We start from the raw sequence: 22,292 nt of genomic DNA on the forward strand, positions 1-22,292 counted from the left end.
ATTAAGACCGTAGACTAGAAGCCATGTAGCTACATCGCTGGAAGACTTAAAAGGAAGGTAGTGAGGCCAAGAGAGGATTCAGGGAGCGAGAATGGAGGCCTCTCTTGCTGTACGATTGCATCTTCTTGTCTTTTCCCACCTCATCATATCCAGTCGCTAAAGAGACAAATACATTTGAGCTGGAGAGTTGGGTACTGATCTACTGCTTTGATGCGTCAGCCTTCGCCTCTCGTGTGGCTTGGAGTGCTGCTGTCCTGATGGGGCTGCCAAAAGAAAGGGTTTCATCTTCCTAAATTCACTTTTATTATTAACAACTAGCTACTTGTGTGAAAGAAAAGTCCGTAATTTGTTTCCATTAAAATGATCTTGACAGCTTTTACCCGTTTCTTTGGCAGAACTTTTATGGCCGTTTCGCATCATAAGTTTGCACTGCCACCGTTGCTGAAGTTTTATAATCGATTCAGATTTAAAATCACGCAACTGAACGTTTACTGCATTTTTGCACCTTTAATGCCTTTTTGTTTTTGCACCTTTTATCTTTGCACTATAAACATGGTGGAATGTTCTTCTGCACACTTTCTTAAAAACTGTTTTTCTCCTGCATTGTTACATACTTATCCCTGCTGCACTCTATATTGTAATGCTATTTTTATTTCAATTGCAATCTTATTACATTGTCGTAAGCTGTATGCAACGAAATTTCGTTTTGTATGCACTCTGTACATACAAAATAACAAAGTTTGTCTAAGTCTAAGAACTTGTAAGCTTTATCATTTCAGCTCTTTTGGAGGCAATTTAGTCTATTTTTTATAGTGGCAAACATTGCTTTAATAGTTTAAATATGACTGAGGTCGGTCTAAAGAATGGGGATAGCAATCAGGAACAGGTAGTGTATAAAAACAGAAAATCACTCGCTGCTTGCCAGTGTAAGGGGTGCTCAGAGACAAATAAGTTGGTACAAAGGTTAACCAGGTCGGTTTGGGTAATGTTAGGCTTTTCTCTCCTGCTATTGATGGGTTTAGGTGCCTATGAGACTTGATGGAGTAAATTGAATTGCCTTATTGGGATAAAGGTGTTATTTAATTTCTAGTAAAGGTTATCGTACAGTTGTGATGCATTTTGTGATTCTTACTCTTCAGTTTACTAATTTAGCCCCACTTCACAATACATCATCTGAAGGTTTTTTTTTTTTGCAAAAGTTGATTCAATCAAATCATACAGATTGATTTTGCAGCAATCCGTCAGACAGAGCGCGCATTTAGTGAAGGTGGGAAGGAAAACTTTTCTTGAAGAGAAAGAAACCTCAAGCCGAACCAGGTTCAGTGTGAACGGCCAACTGTGACAAGCGACTGGGTTTAAAAAGTTGAAAGGAAAAATATCAGTTCACCGTTGTTAAATATTTCCCATGATGGGAGGATAAATAGACCTTGATCTCACTGCATGGCTCTGATCTTTTGTTGCGACTCATCTGCACTTTTCTTTTGGTTTTAATATGAAAACAGTTGGTGTCATACGTTACACTTTAGACAACGGACTAATTTAGGGTTAGGATTCGTTAGTCATCGAATGAGTTAAAAAGGATTCAGGATTCTGATTGAATAAGAAGTTCAGAGTCTGTTTAACATGTCAAAATTGAAAATTTGATATTGTGTAACGCAATTATTTTTATTTATTTGTTACAGGAAGTCCATGAAATTCTGAAAGAATATGAACTGAAGTACTGCTTTGTGGACCGCAACAAAGGCACAGGTAAGATTTACAACTATTTATAGACACAAATGTTCCTCAGTAACTTTGACTCAGAGACTTAACTGGCTTTCCAAATTGTATCATTCACAACGTTATATCTTTTGGGACCTTGATCAACAACAATAATGTCTTAATTATCTCAAAGGGTTCCACTGAGCCTTTGGCGCATCAATTTTATTAGAGCAAAAGTTCTGCATGGCTTTTTTTCAGAAATAGACGAGCGGTGTTCATGTTCAGCAAGGTTGGAAATTACACAGTCACACACTAAAGTTAAAATACAATCAGTTATATGTTTTATGAGTAAAATATATACCATGTTAAATTAGCTGTGGTAGTAAAATCATGCTGTCAGTTGTAGGAATCAACTGAATTCCTCTTCCTGTTGTTCTTAAACCTGACATCGGATATGGAAAGAAAATGTGTGTATAAACATTTGGACAGCGCCATAACATTAATACAGCATTAATACTTTGGTTGCAGTATTGTGTTCACCTGAAGCAGTGATAATGCTTATGATGTGCAGAATTATGCTGTTGTGGAGGATGCAAGGTTCCAATATCTGATTATAGAAGCTGAGCTGCAGTTTAATATTCCCTCCTGCTGATTCCTCAGCAAAACGCCAATTCCTGAGCTGAATAAAGAGAAGAATTACCAAAAAAATCAGACACTAAATTTTGCCCTTAAATCACTCTTTGTGAAACGTCAAGAAAATGTATTCTCAAACTTTTGAGGATCTATCACCATACTTAAAAAAAAAGCTTTCTACTCTAACCTAAGACTGTCACAATGATGAGCTAAATACTGCTGCCTCATTTATAGAACTTTTACATGATTTCTTGACTGACCTTTTAACTATAAAATATAGATTATTTAAATTTTGGATTGTTGTGCGCCAGTAGAAAATGACAATGATGGCATTTATTTACCTAATAAACCACAGCTGCATTGGCACCGAACATTGTGATCCCTCTTATCAAAATTAAAATTAAAGACCAATAAAACTAGGTTAGCAACAGCTAACGTAATTCTGTGGCTAACATTTTCTCTTCAGGTAAGCATGCAGGACTTGTCTGAACCTACAGTTATTATAAATCTGTCTCCAGAAATGCATATTAATAGTCGTCTGCAAAGCGTCGTGTACCGGGTCTCTGCTAACCTTGACTACTTTCTAATTTGTTGGGCAAAAAAAACATAATTTCTTTCAATGCTTTTGGAAAGTAAAATCCCAACTGTTGCACCAAACGATTCACAGCATTTTCTTGGAGGGTTATTGTTTGCACAGGTTTTTTAAAATCTGGCTGGAAATGGGTGATTTTTTTTTTCTTGATCAATAGGTTAAATGCAAAAAGAAAATATTTTTTCTTTTGTTTTTAATTAAGATATTCACCTTGATTAATGCAGCCAGCTTTAGAACTGCCACCATTTTCTTTATTTAAATGCATCAACCAACATGTAATGTGCCTTGGTCCACTAAGAGGAGCAAAAATGGGTAAAAGGGTAAGAACATGTACCTTGATGCCTAAATATTTTTGTAGTGGTTGATTTCTTATTGATTTGCAGTACTCTACTCTTATTAGAAGCAGCAACACATCTTTTTTCGATCTGCCAAAGTCCTTAAGAACAAAAATGCAAATTGAAAACAAATAATCATGATTCGGTTGGCAAGAATCTGATGTATCGCTAGCTAATGTTGCATGGATGAATTTACTAAAACAGCTAAATTTACATCTAAATCCTATTGGAGAGTAATTTAAACCTATATTTTGGAATTAGCTGTAAAGCCGCGTTGTGTCATTTTGCTCATGTCCTCTTCACTTTCTGATATTTGCTTCCCGGAGGTCTGGAAATAGAAGCCACAAACACACACAGACTCGACCCCGTGCCCCGGGAGCGTGTCCCTTTCCAGGGAAATCTTGCTTAGTGTCTATTTTTAGGCCGTGCAGTCAGTCAAGCACCTGAAACTGAACGCTTTTAGAAAGTGGTGGGGCGTTGTAAACAGCTGAACTATCAGAGCTGCAGCCTGTTCAAAAGGTTAATGGGGGGGCCTGATGGGAAAGCGGTCGTCCTTGCACCTTCAGCCTTCTACCTCCTCTAATTGGGACTTTCCTGCAGGACTTCAGTGATGATAGACATCATAGACTGCTTAAAACAGAGTTGATTTTTTTCCCCCCCGCCTCAAGCTCAGCGTAAGCAGAAGCAGCAGTTTCCTTTTGTTTTCTCCCTTTGGCTGTCATTTTGAGTCTGCCTCCTTTCATTGTCTGACTGTCTCATGAATCAACACATGCACCCTGCTTATTTTATTCTTTATTGCTTTGTTCTTCACTGGAAAAACGCTCGCTTTAATTTCAAGGGCTCGCTTCAGTAAGTTGACAACATAATGTGGTGCCTTTTTGTCGTCGGAATCTTGGCTTATCTGAATGAAGATTGAAAATGTTTGGGGAAGCTTAAAGATGCACCTTCAAAGAGCTCTGTCAAAGGCCTTAGGAGAAAAACGCGTTCCTTTAACATGATTTTTCCCTGGTATTATTGACACGACTGTTATTAAGATATAACACTGATACAGGAGCGAGGCAGGTGGGGACGCCTTTTCAGCTCCAGGGCATGAGCATTAACAGTCTCATATTTCCACTTTAAGCTGGCTCCTGTGCAACAACAACTTGCATTTTAAGATAGGTGTCGAATTTGTAACCTCAGGTTCCTTGTCTTGGGGAGAACGTTCTGTCTTTGGATAGATCGAAGGACTGCACACAAATTAATTTATGGCATTTCATAAATTTTTGCAAAACATAATTGCAGTGATTTATGAAAGTTAGCAACCGCACGAAGGACCTAATGAAGCTCCAGTAGCAGGAAAGTCTTGCCTCCAGTCAGAAGAAACATGTGGGGGGAAAAAATGAAGATATTTTTAAAATATAAATCATCCTGTCAACAGTAGCCATTACATTTTTTTTTTTTTAAATCTCTTTATAAATTACATCTGAGGAGTCCTGATCAACCCAAAATACCTTCCTGGGAAACAGTTTGCTGGTAGGCAATTGTTCTGAAAAAAACACACCCTGGGGAGGCCACCTCTTTGTTTAGGGTTATTGTGCTGGTAGCCCAGTTGTTACAGATGAGTATCACATTCATTTTACTACATAAAACATCATTTTCTATTGCGGTCTTACTGATGAAGCGTGAAGAATTGGCATTATAGCAATGGTTCTAGCTGTGGACAGACCACCAAGACGTTCATTTGTGTAGCACATTTCAGCAGCGAGGCGGTTCAAAGTGCTTTGCATCATGAAAACATAAAAACGTCATAAACACATAAAAACGGTCACTGGTCGTGAGACCAGTAACAAACATCACATCTTATCAAGTGAAAAACATCAATACGCATCAAATATGTTGGTCAACAGCAACTCTAAACAGACTTCCTTGTATCCGGATCTTAAATCCTCAACAGTTTCTGAATTTTGTTCAGTTCAGCTGATTTATTCAGACCCAGTCTTTGTTTATAGTAGTTTTCCTGAAGAAAACAAAAGCTTTCAGCTTTTATCATTTTCCAAACAGATGTTAAGTCTGTCATTGAACTCCTGTGGTTTCATTGACCCTACCATTGGGTCAAATGTGCCTGACCCTCTTTTCATGTCAATGCAGTATATGTATTTTTGGCTACTTTTTACACATCTGTCTTAAAGGTGAAACCTTTGAGTTGTGAAGCAGTAATGTCTGTTGCTGTCTTTTCTGTTCTTTGCTCTCTAAGCTTTGTCAATGCTATGCATTCGGAGCCTGTCAGAGAAGTTACTACAGAACTGACCTGATCAAGCCAATTTTGGTTTCTGCTAGGTCTGAGCTATCTATTCCAATTTAGATAAAAAAAACTATACCACAAATAAACTATTAAAGAAATATGCTTCAGGTTCTTTGGTTTTGAACCAATGTGAAAAGGAATTTGAGGATGTTCCCTTTTATGCATCAGATAATATTTCTGTTTATCAGATGGGGTTTTTATCAGTGCATGAAAGTGCATGTTGTTGGAAATGCGAGTCCCTACGAGCAAGTTGTTGAATAGAGTCTGATTGTCGCATTGATTGGTTTTCGAGGGGAAATTGGCTGATTCTGATTTGTCCGATTCATCGGAGCATCTCTAGCAGAAGTGGTCGAGCGTTTTTGTGTTAACTCGTTCCTTTTGCCAGAAGTGGTGGCCGGATGCCACAGGGAGGATCACCAGATACGGGTTGTCTCTGGCCCATTCGAGCGAGTTCATGCATGTGTGTTGGGAGATCCTCGACCCTCTCACTCGGAGGTGTAAAGCACTGATTTCACGCCACTGGAGCTGGGTGTGTGTGTTGGTGTCGACAGATTTATTTTCCCCTCGACTCCGTAACAGCTACCCCATCCCACCCCCACCCCCCCCTGGCTTGTCACCCAACCTCAAACCTTCATCCGGCGGTGTCCCGGTGGCTCTATGTTTATGTGCTATATGTTGGTTTCTGCTGCACTTGTGTGTTTGCTGGAGTACTGTATACATACAGTGTGAGTCATCACATTTTTTTCTGGGAGTTTTAGAGGGAGGAAGCCATCGTCTGTGTTTGTGACGGACTTGCCAACCTCTGGATCAGCTTTCAAGGCAGCTGTATAACATCAACCCAACCGAGTGTTTATAGTCTGACTCATGCGCTCTTTCCTTTATCCCCTCTGCCTTTTCTGCTTTCTTTTCTTTCTTTCTTTTTTATGTCTCAAACCTCTCAGCCTGAAAAATATCATCTGACTTTTGGAAATTACTTTTGCAATGTACTGCAAAAGTAGGAGCTGAAATGGTGCATTAAAGTTCAGAGGCCATCTGCGTAACACATAGCACTACTTTTACTTTTACTTATAAAAATATGCATACAATTTACTGCACAGTGATGGTTTAGATCTTGATGAGGACAGGAAAATAGATCCATTTTAATTGTTTCTGTTCATTGCTACAAATGCAAATATGTTTTTTTTTCTTTGTTCTGGTATTGAATGTCTGCCCACATCTTCCTGAAGCTTGGAGGAGTTTCATTGCGATCGTTCTGTTAGTTTTCTACATGTTACAAGTAAGGCATTGAAGCTGAAATGTTACAGAAAATAAATTTGGTTCCATCTTTAGTGATGCACCATCGCTGTTTTAACCCCATTATTATATTTTTCTATTCTATAAATATATGGTTTCAGTGCAAACTATATATTTACATAGAGAAAATGTATAACTTTATTTCCCTGTCGCATATTAAATCAGGCAGAATCTTTATTAACCTTGTTTTCCACCATTATTTCTATTTGGTAAATGCTATAATACTGAGATATTTTCTGTTTTTTTTTCTTTTCCTTCCCATGGTGTCTCACAAGGAAGCAGTGTTTTGTAGGTGTTGTTAAAATACACCCACATGTGTTGTGGCCATTACCATAAATTTGTGTAATAACCTAGCAAATCTTATAAAAGCATGACATCATCATCTGGTTAGTCTAAGTTTTGTATGTGTAGTGTATGTAAATATAAATAGTTAGGTGATGTATGCATCCAAGGTGATTGGGCATCCTAAATGTTTCTGCAATGTGGAGGGAGGACAAAGTGGCTCGGCTTTTCCTTCTCTATTTTATTTATTTTCTGTATCCAGCGGTATAGTTCACAACAAAATGGTACCAGCTGCGCTTGCAAATACTCTTAAAAAATATTTTATTGAGACCATTACCCCTGTAGTGCCTAGTGTGAAGTGCTCTGTCATTTATTGCCAGTATTAATTAATAAAGAGTTACATGTTTTCTCAGTTTAAATTATTTTACCACAAGTACAACCAACATGAAGCACGGTTAAATATATTTATTATTTTTCAGTTTTCTCTATGAATAACATGAGGAAATAAAATAGAAATTTTACCCAAACACATATTTCTTTTCTCACAGGAAAATATCCCTGCTCAGTAACCCAGAAATATCTTGTAGATTTGCAGTGACACATGAGGAAAAAGATTGGCAATGTAAAAGCTTTTAATCCAAAAGGCCTGAAACAGTCTGACAAATCAGAATACATGTGTGTGGTGTCTGTTAAGGCTCTTAGGTATGAATCAGAACTAATTGACAGGTCGAGGCTTTGCAGAAATCATAACTAAAATTTGGAACAAGGACCGAAAAAGTTTTTCTTTATGACCTTCACAATTTTAGACTGAATGCCATTCAATCAGTAAAACAACCTTATGACAAAATAATTTAAAAAATCCATGTGGCAGGTTTCTTTGAAGAGTTGTTTTAGATACTGGTGGCAGTGGCCAGGAAGGATCTTCTATAGCGGTCTGTCTTGCAGTAGATCTGAAGAAGCATTTGATTGAAGACTTTTTTATGGGAGTCTGAAGGAGAGGAGGCTCAGGGCTGTCCATAATGTTCTTCATTTTATGATCAATCCTTGTAAAATCGTATTGTGAGGTTCTAGAGGAGTTGCTGCTACTCTAGTCCGTCAGAGCGGTTCCACCCAATGTGCCGCAGCACATTTTTTTAAGCGTCCCTGAAGCTGTGCCGCGCGCCGCTTCTCTAAAATACAATTCCACGTCAATCCAGAGCAGAGTGGATCGTTCGGGCAGGTAGTCGGTTGACAAAAAGCAAAGTGGATCCGTTCGAGTTTACAAGTAAAAGATCACATGTGCATACTTCAGATCACATTTTACTTTGAAATATCAATATGTCATTACCTTCGGCTCCAGCAACAAACCACCAGCATATCTCACTTGATACTTGACTCCATGGATGACGATGATTTGAATTTTATTTAAGTACACTAATATTGCGCGAGGAGTCAACCCTCGCGTGATCCGAGTCTCTGTACTCAACCTCTTGTCCATCTCTGACACACCCAATGATTGCAGAGTTATCAGAGTATTTCTGCAGATGACAGGAGTCTGTCTTGTTTTGGACATTTGAAGTGGAAAGAGATTGTGACGGTACTGTCTCCTGTGGTGCTCCTATGCTGCTGACTACCTTGTTAGACACACAACCCTTCAATCTCAGAAACTGTGGTCTGTTTGTCAGGTAGTTTCTGATCTGGGCGATTGTTGAGGCCTCCAGCTGAGTCTTCTGGAGCTTCTGACAAAGCAAATCGGGCTGAAGCATGGTAAATGCACTTGAGAAATCAAAGACCATGATCCTCACAATGCTGTCTGAATTGTCTAAATGACAGTGGGTTTGTTGAAGCAGTTGTATGATGGCATCTTCAACTTCAACCCATGGTGATAATCAAACCCCAGGGGGTCCTCATAGCTGCTTCTTTGCTTGCTCAGGTAGGTCAAGGGGAGTCTCTCTAGGACCTTTATATGATGTTGGATATCTGGACAACAGGTCCATAGTCATTTAGGACGGCTAGGTTAGATCTGTTTGGTACCGGGACAATGCAGACCTGGAACCTTCTCATTGTCAGGCTAAGGTTGAATAGGGGCTGTAGAATCCCAGAGAGCTGCCCTGCACAGGCCTTCAGGACTCTGGGGCTGACATAGTCTAGACCTGCAACCTTATTCCGGCTTAGTCCCTCCAGCTGCCTCTTAACATGACTTCTAGAGGCATATTGGTGGAAGGGTGAAGCAAAGGGAGCATCAGTACCTTCAGATTTGGTTGCAGACAAGCTTTTAAAAGCAGATGGTTCCATGGGTGAGGCAGAAGATAAAACATCTGAGGTGTGACTAGGAAGCTTTGGGTCAAATGAATTTGGGGTGTCTGTATGGCCGTGGACAGGAAAGAGGAATACTGAGCTTGTTCCTGAACTGAACTTATTGAAGAATGTGTTCAGTTCATTTGTTCTGTCCAGACTTCCATCGGTCCAGTCCTCCTCCTGCTTTTAGCCTGTGATCTTTTACATTCCTGACCACATGGCTTGCTCTCCAGCTTCTTTATGTACACCTCATTGCTTTCTCTTATCCTGACTTTAAATTGTATAATCCTCAACAATTCCCTGTCTCCCTCCCTGAAGGCTCTTTTTTTGCAGCTCCTTCAGGTCACTGGTGATCCAGGATTTGTGACTACATAAACCTCTGAGTGGACAACACCATCCCTTTTAAAACAGTGAGATGCTTCCCCAATAACAGTCTATCATGTCATTATTATCTACACATATCTACGCTAGATGTGGCTGTCACAGTGCATCTCAGTATGCAGCCTCAATAAAATAAAAAGACCTGCAGGGCTTCTTTAACGTCCTGTGACCATCTCCTGAGTTTTTTTTTCCATTAGATTGCCTTATGAACAAGAGAGACTCAGAGTAGAGAAAAACAAGATGCTGATCTGATCTGATTTGCCAAGAGGAGGTCTGGCTTCAGAGATGTAGGAGTCCTTGACATTTGCATAAAACAAGTCCAGAGTTTTGTTTTCTGACAAACTGTTAAAACGCTGGAAGTGTAATAGAGTAAGACTTGATTAAAATCATCAGATATTGCCACAAGAGTATTGGGATGTTGTGTCTGTAGCTTGGCAACAACTGAGCTGATGGCATCACATGCAAAGTGTATAGATGGTGGAATGTAAGCGGTGGGCAAATTAATACTGGTGAACTCTCTGGGTCAATGATATGAACAAAAAGCTACTGCTGACAGTTAAATACCGGGGCTGCAGATTCACATTAACATGTCCTAGATGACACCATCTGTTGTTCACAAGGTCTCTCTGCTCGTATTGTCAGAAAGCCCATGAGACAGACGCTGGAGTCGGGGATATTATCCTGTGGCCATGTTACAGTGAAACACATAATACCACATTTTCTATACTCTGCCTTGTTAGGGCTTGGAGTTCATTCAGCTTACATTACTCATTATAATCAATGGAAGATAGGATTTGAACTTCCCTTCTCCCTTTTCTCTTATTTGCTCCTGCTTTGCATCCACAGCACCTCCTTTTGGACTCATCAGGGACTTGGGACTGCAGTTGAGGCATTGAGATTTTGAGATGTTAATCAGTTGTTCCTGATTGTAGAAAACCGTCTTCTTGCTATGGTTGTGTAGGAAGACACTTTTAAATCTATCAGCAAAAGTCCTCCCAGCCACACAATATCCAAAACCTGAATGAATGATTATCCAAAAAAGCAATGTTTCATTCAGGAAATTAGAAATTCTGATTTAAAAATAAATAATCAGAATGAAAGCATACTGCCACCTTGAGTGGCGCAGTTCCAGAATAAACCCATAGTGTTTGAAAATGTTTGCATTTTTTTGCAAAGCAAAATCCAGATTTTTACTTTTCATAATTAAAGAAGGTACTCAATGCTGAGCAGAATAATACTGGGCATGTACCAAATTACATACCTGGAATGCAGGTATGACTTAAATATCGAGAAGAACTAAAGAAGCAAGGTAATAACATAGCTAAACGTTTGACACTTTTTTGGGGGGGGGGGGGGGTTATAGAGGGCGCATACTGTAATCAATCTAGGCTCATATTGTTGCCAAGCTCCCAGCAGAAAATTATCCATGAATGAGCTTTAGCCGGGCTGAGTAATCTGTTCATTTATCTTAAAGGACTCGACTGGCTGTAGCGTAATGTTGATCACCTCCTTTGTTACAGCAGAACAAGTCAGACGGCTCATGTGGCCCCGAGGTTAAACTGGAAATCTGTTAAATCTTTTATCATGTGATACGATGTGAGTACAAGTCACTCTGCCGGACTAAGTCTTAAAATGGCTAATTTCTTTCCACTCAATGCAAAATTATAGACGTGGAGCTCAACCGCAAATTCCATATTATTGCAATCTATAAGAAGCTGTTTTGTTTTTAATCATACCTCAGAATTTTGTATCAGTCCTGAATGTCCACACTGTGGGACAATAAACGTATTTCTATTCGAATTTCTCTAAAATATGAAAATGAGCTATAAATTGGGTTTCATATACACTTCTTTCTGGTAATAGTCTCTGGGTTATTAATAAAAACACAGGAAAACACTAATCAGATTAAAAGTTGAAAAAAGGATTATTGTAAAGTTTGTTTTTCTAACACAAAAATATTGCTCTTGATTATAGCATAATTTCACAGCCGTGGTCTTAATTAGTCGTTTCATTCATCAGAGTTTATTAGATTTATACAGGGAGCAGAATTGAGTGAAGTAGTTGTTTAAGAGATTTCAAGCGGTGATGCTGTCCGTTCCCTTGACGCTTCTTCTCCAGGTCAGCTGCAGGCATTTTTCACTGTTATCTTCAAACACTGGTTGTGGTATTTGAGAACCCCATATGGGTCAGATGCAGCTGTCTACCAGGTATAGATAAAAAAATTGCACCGTTTTCCCCAAGGAACCAGAAAAGGGCCGCCGTGTTTTTATGTGTTCAGAAATGTCTGTAATTGGTGTGAAATTCAGATATTCCCCGAGCTGAGAAGATCACGTTCAGAGGCACAGAAACACAGCCGAGCACGCAAAGCGCGGAGATATTGTTCCCTACCACAGAAGTCTCCTGGGAAAGCGAGTCTGTTTGGTTTTAAACGTGTGTATTTGTGTGCAAAGAGAAGTCAGTGAAAAGTCCTAAGAAAGACAGAAGAGGTCTGGTTTCAAAAGCATTTCATTTTCACATTATTCACATTATTGCACAAATTGCATCTCATCCAAAGCACTGTGCAAACAGTAAAACAAGGGTGTGAAACGGAGGCAAAAATGTATACAAACCCCTCCTTACTGTTGAAAGGAAAATATTTTTTATACTGCAGTATAATGATCTCACTGATAATTGTAGAAAAAAAAACTGAAACCTGGTCATCATTGTATCTTTATTGAGGTGGATGGACCAAAAGTAAAACAACAAAATGGCTCAAAAGGCACATAAATCATCAGATTTGTAAGACGTAAAGTTTTACAACAACCCTTATTTTATAGTGACTGAATGGTATGACACAATACATTTGATTCAGTCACTTATTTCTGGTGATTGGTGGAAGGTTTTGCTTCGTTCTCATGTTCACATGCATTTCACAGAAGAGATTTTAATCAGGAAATGCAAGGGCAGATGCATCTGAACGGTCTGCAGCGACATAAGATAAACTAGTGGAGCTCTCGCCATCTGATTGTGTTGTTGTCACTTCTCTTTCCTCTGAAAACGCCGCTCTGATTGAAATGCGCTGCTCCGAGGAGCTTCGGTATGCATGGTCTGAACCTCATGACCATATCTGTCTACAGAGTCATTCTCCTCTGTTCGACTTATTAGGTCATACTGATGAGTGTTTATTTTAGCGCACACTGCATCTGTGTTAATGCCTGTGATAGAGAGAGTCCCTGAATTCCCTTAGTGGTTGTTGTTCCTGATTTTCCAATAAGAACAGTATTTGTGGCACTCTTCTCTCCTGAATCTTCTACTCTTGTAGCCAAAACATTGCCTCATCAAAAGCCCTCTTATACCAGCCCCCTTCTTTAACTTTTATCCTCCTTAGCTCCTCTTAGCAGCCTCTGAGTGTCAGAGTTTTTTTTGCCATCATTACTGCTGCTTCCCCCTGTTACAGCACAGAAAATGCTTTGCCAGCAGATTGTTGGACAGATTGAATTCTGAAAGTCTGAACATCATCCATCACGATTGGCTTCTATCCACACCTTTTTTTTTTTAGTCTCATTGGATGGTTTTGTGTTTAATTGAGATGGTGAGCTTTAAAATATCCCTGTTTACCTGCCTGCCTTGGGCTTATTATAAAGGATGATTGTGCCTAAGCTGTGCGTGTACTCAGATGCTTTTACCCTTTTAATGGAAGAGGGAAGCCCTGACTCAGCCTAGCGAGTTTCATTCTTGCATGATCAGTATCTTCTCTCATTCTTAGACTAGGTTGACACTGCGGGCCTTGATGCGCAATTCCGATTTTTTGGGGAGTCAGATTATTTTTGCGTTTCCGTTCACATTTCCAAATATATGTGACTTGTATGTGATCTCCTGTGTGAACTGCATTCATACACCCAAGTGTCCCGCATGCGCAGTAGAGGACGCAATGACGTCATACGTAGCAAGCGTGCTCATTGTTTGCGGAAGTAAACATGGATCGTAATGATGCAGCGTATCTTGCGTTCTTTACGTTATTCTTCAACCGGAGCCAGCACATTACCAGATCGAAAAGGAAGATAGCCAAATTGTATCGATGTGAGCGGCTTTACTGATACGGACTTCATTCATAATTTTCGAATGACAAAGGCAACCTTTATGTGCGTCTGAACAGATCTCTTTAGCGCTCTCACGTAAAAACACACATCTTCGGCGGCCATAGCAGCGAGTAAACGCGTTGCCGTGGGGCTGTATTGACTTGCAGCAGGTGCTTGTTACCGCACAATAGCCAACCTCTTTTTTTTTTTTTTTTTTTTAGCCAACCTCTTTGGCATAGCCAGGTCCACCGTTTTTGACGTTTGTCAAGTATCAATGACGTTTAGGTCGGATGAATGCGACCTCGCCGTACAGACACAGGTCGCATTTGAAAAGATCAGATACGTATCGGATTCAGAACCACATATCCAAGCGACCTGGGTCGCATTTGAAAAAATCCAATCTGTGTTGTTCAGACTGTCATAAAAAGATCAGATACAGGTCGCATATGGGCAAAAAAATTGGAATTGGGTCACTTCAGGCTGCAGTGTGAACGTAGCCTTAGGCACCTGACTGGAGACTTGTCTGTGGTTTTGGCAAAACTTGTACAGAAATAAAAGTTGAAGAGAAGAAAAGTTTGAGGCCTGTTTTGATTGAGTATCCGGTTCAAACTGCTGAGACAATGCCAGTCTGCCTGTCAGAGTGGCAGAAATGCAGCTCGGCTGGCACACATTTCCATATGAACCCACATACAGGGAGAGAGAGGTGCCTGCCAGCCTGTTTGGAATATATATCCATCTATCTCTCCATTCACTTTGAACTCCTCGCCTCCACACAATGTTACTGGTCCAAAAGTATGTGGAGGAATTCGGCCATGCTGCGGAACAAGGGATCTAGGAATACAATGGTGAGGGTTATCCTGGGAATCCCTGCTTTTCAATGAAAGCCTTTGTGCCTGTTGCTTTTCTGTGCGGTAATGAAGACAGTACATGCTGGCAGAAAGCTCACTGGCCCTTTGCTTTGTGTTTATGTGATGATGTGGATATAATGCCCAAAAAAAGTACTGGTCAAAGCTTTATTTGTAACAACTCATAAAACGGTTTTGTTTTCCCTGTCTGTTGCCGTTTACATCAACGTTGAAATAATTTGCCCAATCTTTTCACTGGTGTTTTAAAAGATATTTGTCCATCTTTTTCCTAAACTGTTGTTTACCACTGGTGATGACGGCGTTATCTAATGGGTCCACTTTGCTGAACATTAATGATGTGAAGGTTGATGGACAGAGGCTATTGATCAATACCAGTATATGGTATGTGGAACTGATCAATTCATAGAAATCCACAGAGAAATCTGCTATTCCTCTCCTGGGTTCAAATCCCGGGCATCCGGCATTAAAAACTCGACAAAGTCTGTGTTCAAGCTGTAATGACTTGCTGTGGCGACCCTGAATAAGGCAGAAGTTGAAATGACTTAATCACACTGAGAAATCTGCAGATCTTTAGCTTAATTGGCTCTGACCAGTCTTTTTGAATCAGTGAACACTTCAAACCTGAGCGCTACCAAGTAGTGGTAATGCCACCACTCTTTGGTGGGGAGGTTGGTACTAAGGGAAGACATGTAAAAGTTGACTATTTTCCAGAGGTGGGAAAATCCAGCTTCAGAAAGTAAAAGCTCTGCCTAGTTTTCACTTTACCAAGTGGTTTTAAACCAGTGGTCTCAAACTCAAATCCTTGAGGGCCAGTGTCCTGCAACTTTTATATGGGTCACTTGCTCAACACACCTGCATGACGTGGCTAAACTTCTTCACTAGCATGCAGTCAAGCTCTGCTAAGGAGCCCATGTTGATGTCAGGTGTGTTGACGCAGAGATGCATCTAAAAGCTGCATGACACCGGCCCTCAAGGATTTGAGTTTGAGACCACTGGTTTAAAATCATGAGGATGAAGGACATGTGATTCATTGCTAAGTGATAATCAGTCAATAAGTGTTTCATTGAATCTGAAAATGAGGTCAGTGGGAGAACAGAGCTACATCTATCCGTTGTATTTACCTGCTTATCATTAGTCATAAGGGTGATGACACCAGGCCACAGTATTAGTTGGGCTGGACTGGCAAGATTGCTAGTCAAGCGTAATAGCACAAAGACATGAGGCTATTTAAATGGAAATTATAAGACATGTTAAGATTTCTGTGGTTCATTTAGGCTGTAAGATGGCTAGAGAAAGCAAGACTTGAGTGATCTGAAGACAATTACAAGGCCGGCCTTCTATCAACAGAAGAACATTTCCAGGATTAAAGCATTAAAGGTCTCAGCAGGATCTGGAAAAACTAATCCATACGTTTATTTTTAGTCAAAATGATCACTGCAACGGTGTTTTCTAAGGTCTGCCTAAAAAGTGGATCAGACAGCTGCAGCTGATCCAGAACGCTGCTGCCCGCGTCCTCACTAAGACTAAGAAAGTAGAGCACATAACCCCAATTCTAAAGTCCTTCCACTGGATCTCGGAGAATAGACTTTAAAATATTTCTGCTAGTCTATAAATCCCTGAATGGCTTAGCACCTAAATACATCACAGACTAGTTATCAGCGTATCAACCCTCCAGACCACTAAGGTCTCCTGACTCCATCCTACTCTGCAGAACCAGAACCAGAACCAAACATGGAGAAGCAGCATTTAGTTCCTACGCTCCGCTTATCTGGAACAAACTTCCAGAAAACTGTAAAAGTGCTGAAAGCCTGAATTCTTTTAAATCAAGATTAAACATTTGTTTAGAATTGCTTTTGAATATCAATGTTGATGTTTGTAGTCCACTTGTCTTAAATCCTAAACTGCTGCTACTAATCCACTATGTATATTTTTTTATGTTCTGTTCATGTACAACACTTTTAAATTATTTGCTTTTCTGAAAATGTGCAGTACAAATAAACTTGCCTTGCCTGTCTAGATTGTTCCGAAGCAATGTGAGAATTCAAAACATCCTAAAAAACACAAACTCACTTAAAATTAGGTTGCTTATGTTAGGAAGGCTTTTTTTTTCTCCCAAGCTGTATGAGCAGTAAAAACATTTTTGCTCACTGGCTCTGCGAGTATAAATGAGTGTCGTGCCATATTTTTCCTTTTCCACTCTCCTTCCCAGAAATCTGCAAAATAAAGATATATTCAAATGCCAGACTTGCAAAAAAAATTTTTTTTTTGAATATTAAGATGTTCAGCCTTATGCCAGTAGCCATCATGTAACTTCTGTATGATGGAGATAAACATTTTAATGCAGCCACTGATGTAAGTGCCACTGCCTAACTGCATGTTTGGAGCAATTGTTCAGATTACGACAACAGAAGTTTGATTTAGTTGGGTGGGTCTGGAGTAAAGCTTGACATGTGCCTTTGTGCGATTATTTTGTTTGGTTGGGATTTCATTAAAGATGTGGAGAGGAAGGAAAGCTATGCCAGATTTGTACCATTCAGATTTTAACTAGGGATGTTTTGGCTCTGTGGTCTTCATCTCAATCATTCGGCTGCCAGGACATGTTTTTGTCTGTGCGTGTTTTTGGGGTTCTCCCAGGACTGAACAGCAGCTGCTGTAGTAACACAGTCAACATAGCTCTTTTTCTGTTTTTCACCTTTTGTTCTCCGTCTTCCTGTCTTCAGCAACAGCAACCGTGTCCATCTAATTGCCTCCCTGGATAGCAGCTTGTCACCGCTCTCCCTTCTTCATCGCCTCCATCTTCTTGTCCTCCATCTCTCCCCGTCATCATCTGTCCATCTGTCCACTTGTGAATCACTAAATGCAAATCATCACAACCCATGCAAATGCGATTAGGCTGTTATCTTTGATCTTACAAATAATGCCTAACTCACACTGCACATTTTATCTGTGTCTGCACACTTTGTTCCTCTGTTGGTTGTTGAAATGTTGTCTGGTCCTTTTGACAGCCAGAGAATCTGAAGAACGATGTTACTATCATGGTTCAATTTAGTTTTTTTTGTTTCATTTTTGCAAGGTCCCAGAATGCTTCAGTCTGATTTTTCATCACGTTTTGTACAAAGTACTTGATTTCACTTCTGCTTTTAAAATTAAATAAGTGATCGACTTCACCTGTAAAAAAAACAAAAAAAAAAAAAAAAAAAAAACAATACAAACTAGATAGTAATAAATTGTAATTATTTGGCACATAGACCATCAGACTATAAATGCGAAGCAGGTCAGCCCAGCTGGCATTCAATTTCCGCTTTTCATTCTCTTCCAACAGCTTTGGGCATTATTATTTTTGCACTTTTGTTCCCTAGTCAAGAGTAATCAAAGAAAATGCCCATTTCTGGACAGCTACATTCAGGTACTGACCCATTTAAACTGAATAGAAGGTGGTAATAAAACCAAGATTTTTACAAGTCTTACAAATTTTATCCGAACAGGTCTGCCCAAAGCAAACAACTTAGAAGGCTTTCCAGAAGTTCAAGTCACACAACTGCAGTCCTTCCTTGAGTTTCTTTAATGTATAAAGATCTGCAGCTTCAGGTAAATGGACTTTCAGCTTGTTATATGATGTGGTAGCATTTCCACTCAACAAAAATATAAATGCAATACTTTTGGTTTTGCTCCCATTTTTTATGGGATGAACTCAAAGATATAAAACTTTTTCCACATACACAATATCACCATTTCCCTCAAATATTGTTCACAAACCAGTCTAAATCTGTGATAGTGAGCGCTTCTCCTTTGCTGAGATAATTCATCCCACCTCACAGGTGTGCCATATCAAGATACTGATTAGACACCATGGTTAGTGCACAGGTGTGCCTTAGACTGCCCACAATGAATAATTCAGTGGCTCGAGCGCCCCAATTTAAACCCCACATTTTACTTTCTGTGCTACTAGAATGAGATTTGCATAAGGGCTATACACGTTTTAGCAATGGGCTAATAATGATAATAATAATATGATCTATGACTGGTCGTAGGCTACTGCAGCTTTGCTTTAAAATACACGCACTGACACTGAATGCTCTCTTATTCCACACTTCACCATGGTCCTCGCCAGCACACTTCAGCGTAAACGCTGAAAGTTATCAATATTATGTTGTAGTTAGACTGTGTGAGGTTAATGGTCAGTACGACACGGATGTTTGAGAGCAACATAGGTCGGTAAAGCTCATCAGCGTCGCTGTAAACCTCCCACACAATAGTAGGTAACTCTAACTGTTATTAGCTTAACGACCAGCCCTCTTCGAGCTGCGCTATGCAACGCTCCGCTGGGTAAATGCATCCAGAGAAGCAGTGAAAAGACACACCAGCACCTCACCGTCCACTATTACGCTGAAAACAAAGTCCTGGTGGGGAGCCTGTGGACTCCTATTCAAAATTAACCTTGTAAGCTTTGATAGTTCAGAAAAGCGTTCTGTGACATTTCTGTCCCCGAAGCAGATCTGATGGATTTTGGGAATGGGTTGTCCAACAGTTGGATGCTGAGGGATTCTGTTATTTCTTAAAGGACTTCAGGGTTAGGGCCTAAATTGAAGGAATAATCATATTCTCACTCCTGTAACTCAACACAAGTTTCTGGCCCCATTTTGTGCATACGCATGCTTTCTAAATGAGGCCCCTTGACCTTGTGTTCTGAGTAATTCGTCTGATAATGTTTTGATCAGCCGGTGGCGCTAAGACTGTGTATAGAGCGTTGAATGTTCTGCCCGGCATGGTAAGAGGATTTTTCTGAAGGAAAAGTAAATAAAACAAAGCAATGACCTTACAGAAAAGTGACTCGCAGTTCTAAAGCAGTAGCACAATGTAAATGTTACACCTTTCATCCTAAAACACCCCCACTATATTCAACAGGGACACACGATAAATAAACACGGAACATGGGAGTTGATGTTTAATGGTTTAGAGATACTGTGTATAAATCTTTTCACTAATGTCAAACCTATATCACAGCAATCAGTAGATTGCTCTTGTTCTTATACGTTAACGATATCTATTAACTCTACTCCCGCTACCATTGACAGAAACATGGTCTTTGAATTTATTTCTATGATTGAATTGTCCAATTTATTGTTTCTACACTTTGGGATTTTATCTGCCAAGTCAGGCCCTACATTTAAAAGAAAAAAGTTATTAAAACTATCAACAGTTTCATCCATGCTAATATATCTCAGATCCCTGTAGCGTTATTTTTATTTAGTAAGATTTGGTTTCAAACTATCAATGCGTTCACCTTTTAAATTCATCTGGAATCCAAAAAGTAAATTGTATGTGTACTCCAAAATCAATTGAAATAATGTAAAATAGAAACATTGTTTGAATCCAACGAATCCTGCATATCTGGGGATAGTGTAACATTGGGTCTGAATACAATAGGAGGAATTCCCCTTAAAAATATGGGTTAGGTTGGCAGTTTTATTTGCTTTTTCAAAGAGGGCCAAAGTCCCTCTGCTGAAGTCCAGTGTTGACTGTACCATTTAGACAGATTTTCTTTTTATCTTTCACTGACAGCCCACTGTACCAAAAAAAATAAAAGGTTAAACGATACCTGTATGGATCCCACAGCTGCACATAGGCATCCTGTGCGTTCTGGACTGGCTTATGCACCCCTATTGTCTTTGTTTAGTTCTTCTGCAGACAGCTGTATGGAGTTCACTTTGTGAACATATTGGGGGGGTATCTATTTTATAATTCAGAATATTACACGTTCTTTAAAATAAAGTGTATCTCTTGATCTTCACCCTAACACCGTGGAGACGAAATGTCTCTTTGGCTCCGAAGGACTATCATTTATTTTTCTTAAAGTCAGGCCTTTGCTTTATTCAACGGTGTGTAGACGAGCTGTGCGGATCATGCCGATGGAAAAACATCCGGCTCTTAAAGAGACAAACCTGAAATACAAACTTCTGTGCATTTTGCACAATTACTGAAGGATGGTACAATGTGGAAAAGATGTGCCAAACCCTTTTTCCCTATGGGGCGAAGGTTGATCACGGTAGGAGTCCGAGGGCTCATGCTGCAGCAGTCAGACAGCCGATTAATTTCCTTGTCAGTAGGAAACGAACACAATCTTACAGGAGGCTCTGTCGTGCATTAGAATAAAGTTACCTTTTCAGTTTGTGCCTCTTAAATATAGTCTTTGGCAGATATAAAGCCCCTTTTTAAAAAATAAAATGTATCTATTTCAAAGCTGTCCTGCTATCTTGATGGTGTACTCTTCTGTATTATTCAACAAGACGTTTTTTTATAACTTTTGTTTTAAAGTAATAAAGCATAAAATCTCCATTTGCATTTTATTCTAAATTAAAATTCAAAGCAAAAACTTTGTTTAAACGTTTTTTTAAAATCTTAATATGGAGTATTTTTCCATTTCTGTCATTACATCTACGTAAACGTCTACAACACGCATGGTAAAAACCGCTGACCTCTGAAACTGAGAAAATCTATCGATGGTTCCTGTAAGGCTAGTCTTATCTGCAGCACACAACATACCCTTTATTAAAAACACAGCTAAATGCACACATAACTTTACATTTATGGTTGAAACTTCGGTACAAATCACATACTTTAGCTACAAGCCACACCCGTCCGACAACACCTGCTGTTGAGGGCTGATAGTTAAGGTTAGCGTTATCGGGGCCCCCAGCCCTGCTGCTGTTTATGGAGCACGCAAATGCACACAGAAGATAAGGAGAGCACTATAACCAGCCGACCACAACCAAGCTAACAGACACACTCACAGTCTCAGGCTCCATCAGAAGAGGAAGTGTGTCTCATGTTGCACCGCTGAGGTATTATCAAGATGTAGTTTTGGAAATTCATTATTTCCTGTTTGTTTCAGAGTGTTGCTCTAGATAAACAAGTTGACCTTTTATATGATTCTGTTTATTGTAAATGTTTTAATCGCACAGTCAAAACGTCGTCTGATCATTAGCAAAATATTGTCATTTTGGGATAAATGTTCTGTAAATATAGGCTTATTTTATAGGTTATGCAGAAATCTGTTGCCATTATTTTTATTTAGGGTATACAAATTTTCTTTTTTGGTATATGCATGTAAAACATGATTACAAGCATGGGCCAGTTAAGACATTCTTCCTCTTTGATAATGCCAAGAACAAAAGACCACATCACATATACATTTTACAATTTAATAATAGCACTTGACTCGGTTCACAAGATCGAAATTGATGTACTGGGGTTTGTAGTCTGACAATATTTTCTGCTTTATATGAATTTGGGTTTACTGCCCTGGTAGTGAGCCTGCAGCAGGTTATTTTATTGCACTGTCATGCTATACGAGTCCACATGTCTATTAAATGAGGGCCAGCATGATGTCATCATATCACCTTGCAGGGGTTGAAACTACGGTTTCATAGTATCAAAGTATTTCCACAAATATGGCTGAATTGCTTTTATTTAAAAGAAGAAAAGCAAAAAAAAATTCTTACTGTTGTGAAAAATATTACCGTTGTAATAATGTTTGATACATATGGAATATACACATTTACTTAGTAATAATAAGTACACATTGTGCCA

At 39.5% G+C, this 22,292-nt stretch overlaps 1 protein-coding gene across 4 annotated transcripts in view; it reads left to right on the forward strand.

Annotated features, from left to right (window-relative positions):
• raver2 (ribonucleoprotein, PTB-binding 2) overlaps nucleotides 1-22,292 on the forward strand; it is a 122,145-nt gene that overhangs the window by 24,401 nt on the left and 75,452 nt on the right. For all 4 annotated transcript variants that reach the window (XM_021324317.2, XM_021324318.2, XM_012878007.3 and 1 more), the window contains exon 2: nucleotides 1,683-1,749. In XM_021324317.2, the coding sequence (XP_021179992.2) occupies nucleotides 1,683-1,749 (67 nt within the window). The remainder of the gene's footprint in view (nucleotides 1-1,682; nucleotides 1,750-22,292) is intronic.

Source organism: Fundulus heteroclitus, chromosome 9 (genome assembly GCF_011125445.2).
Source record: "Fundulus heteroclitus isolate FHET01 chromosome 9, MU-UCD_Fhet_4.1, whole genome shotgun sequence".
Classification (NCBI taxonomy): Eukaryota; Metazoa; Chordata; class Actinopteri; order Cyprinodontiformes; family Fundulidae; genus Fundulus; species Fundulus heteroclitus.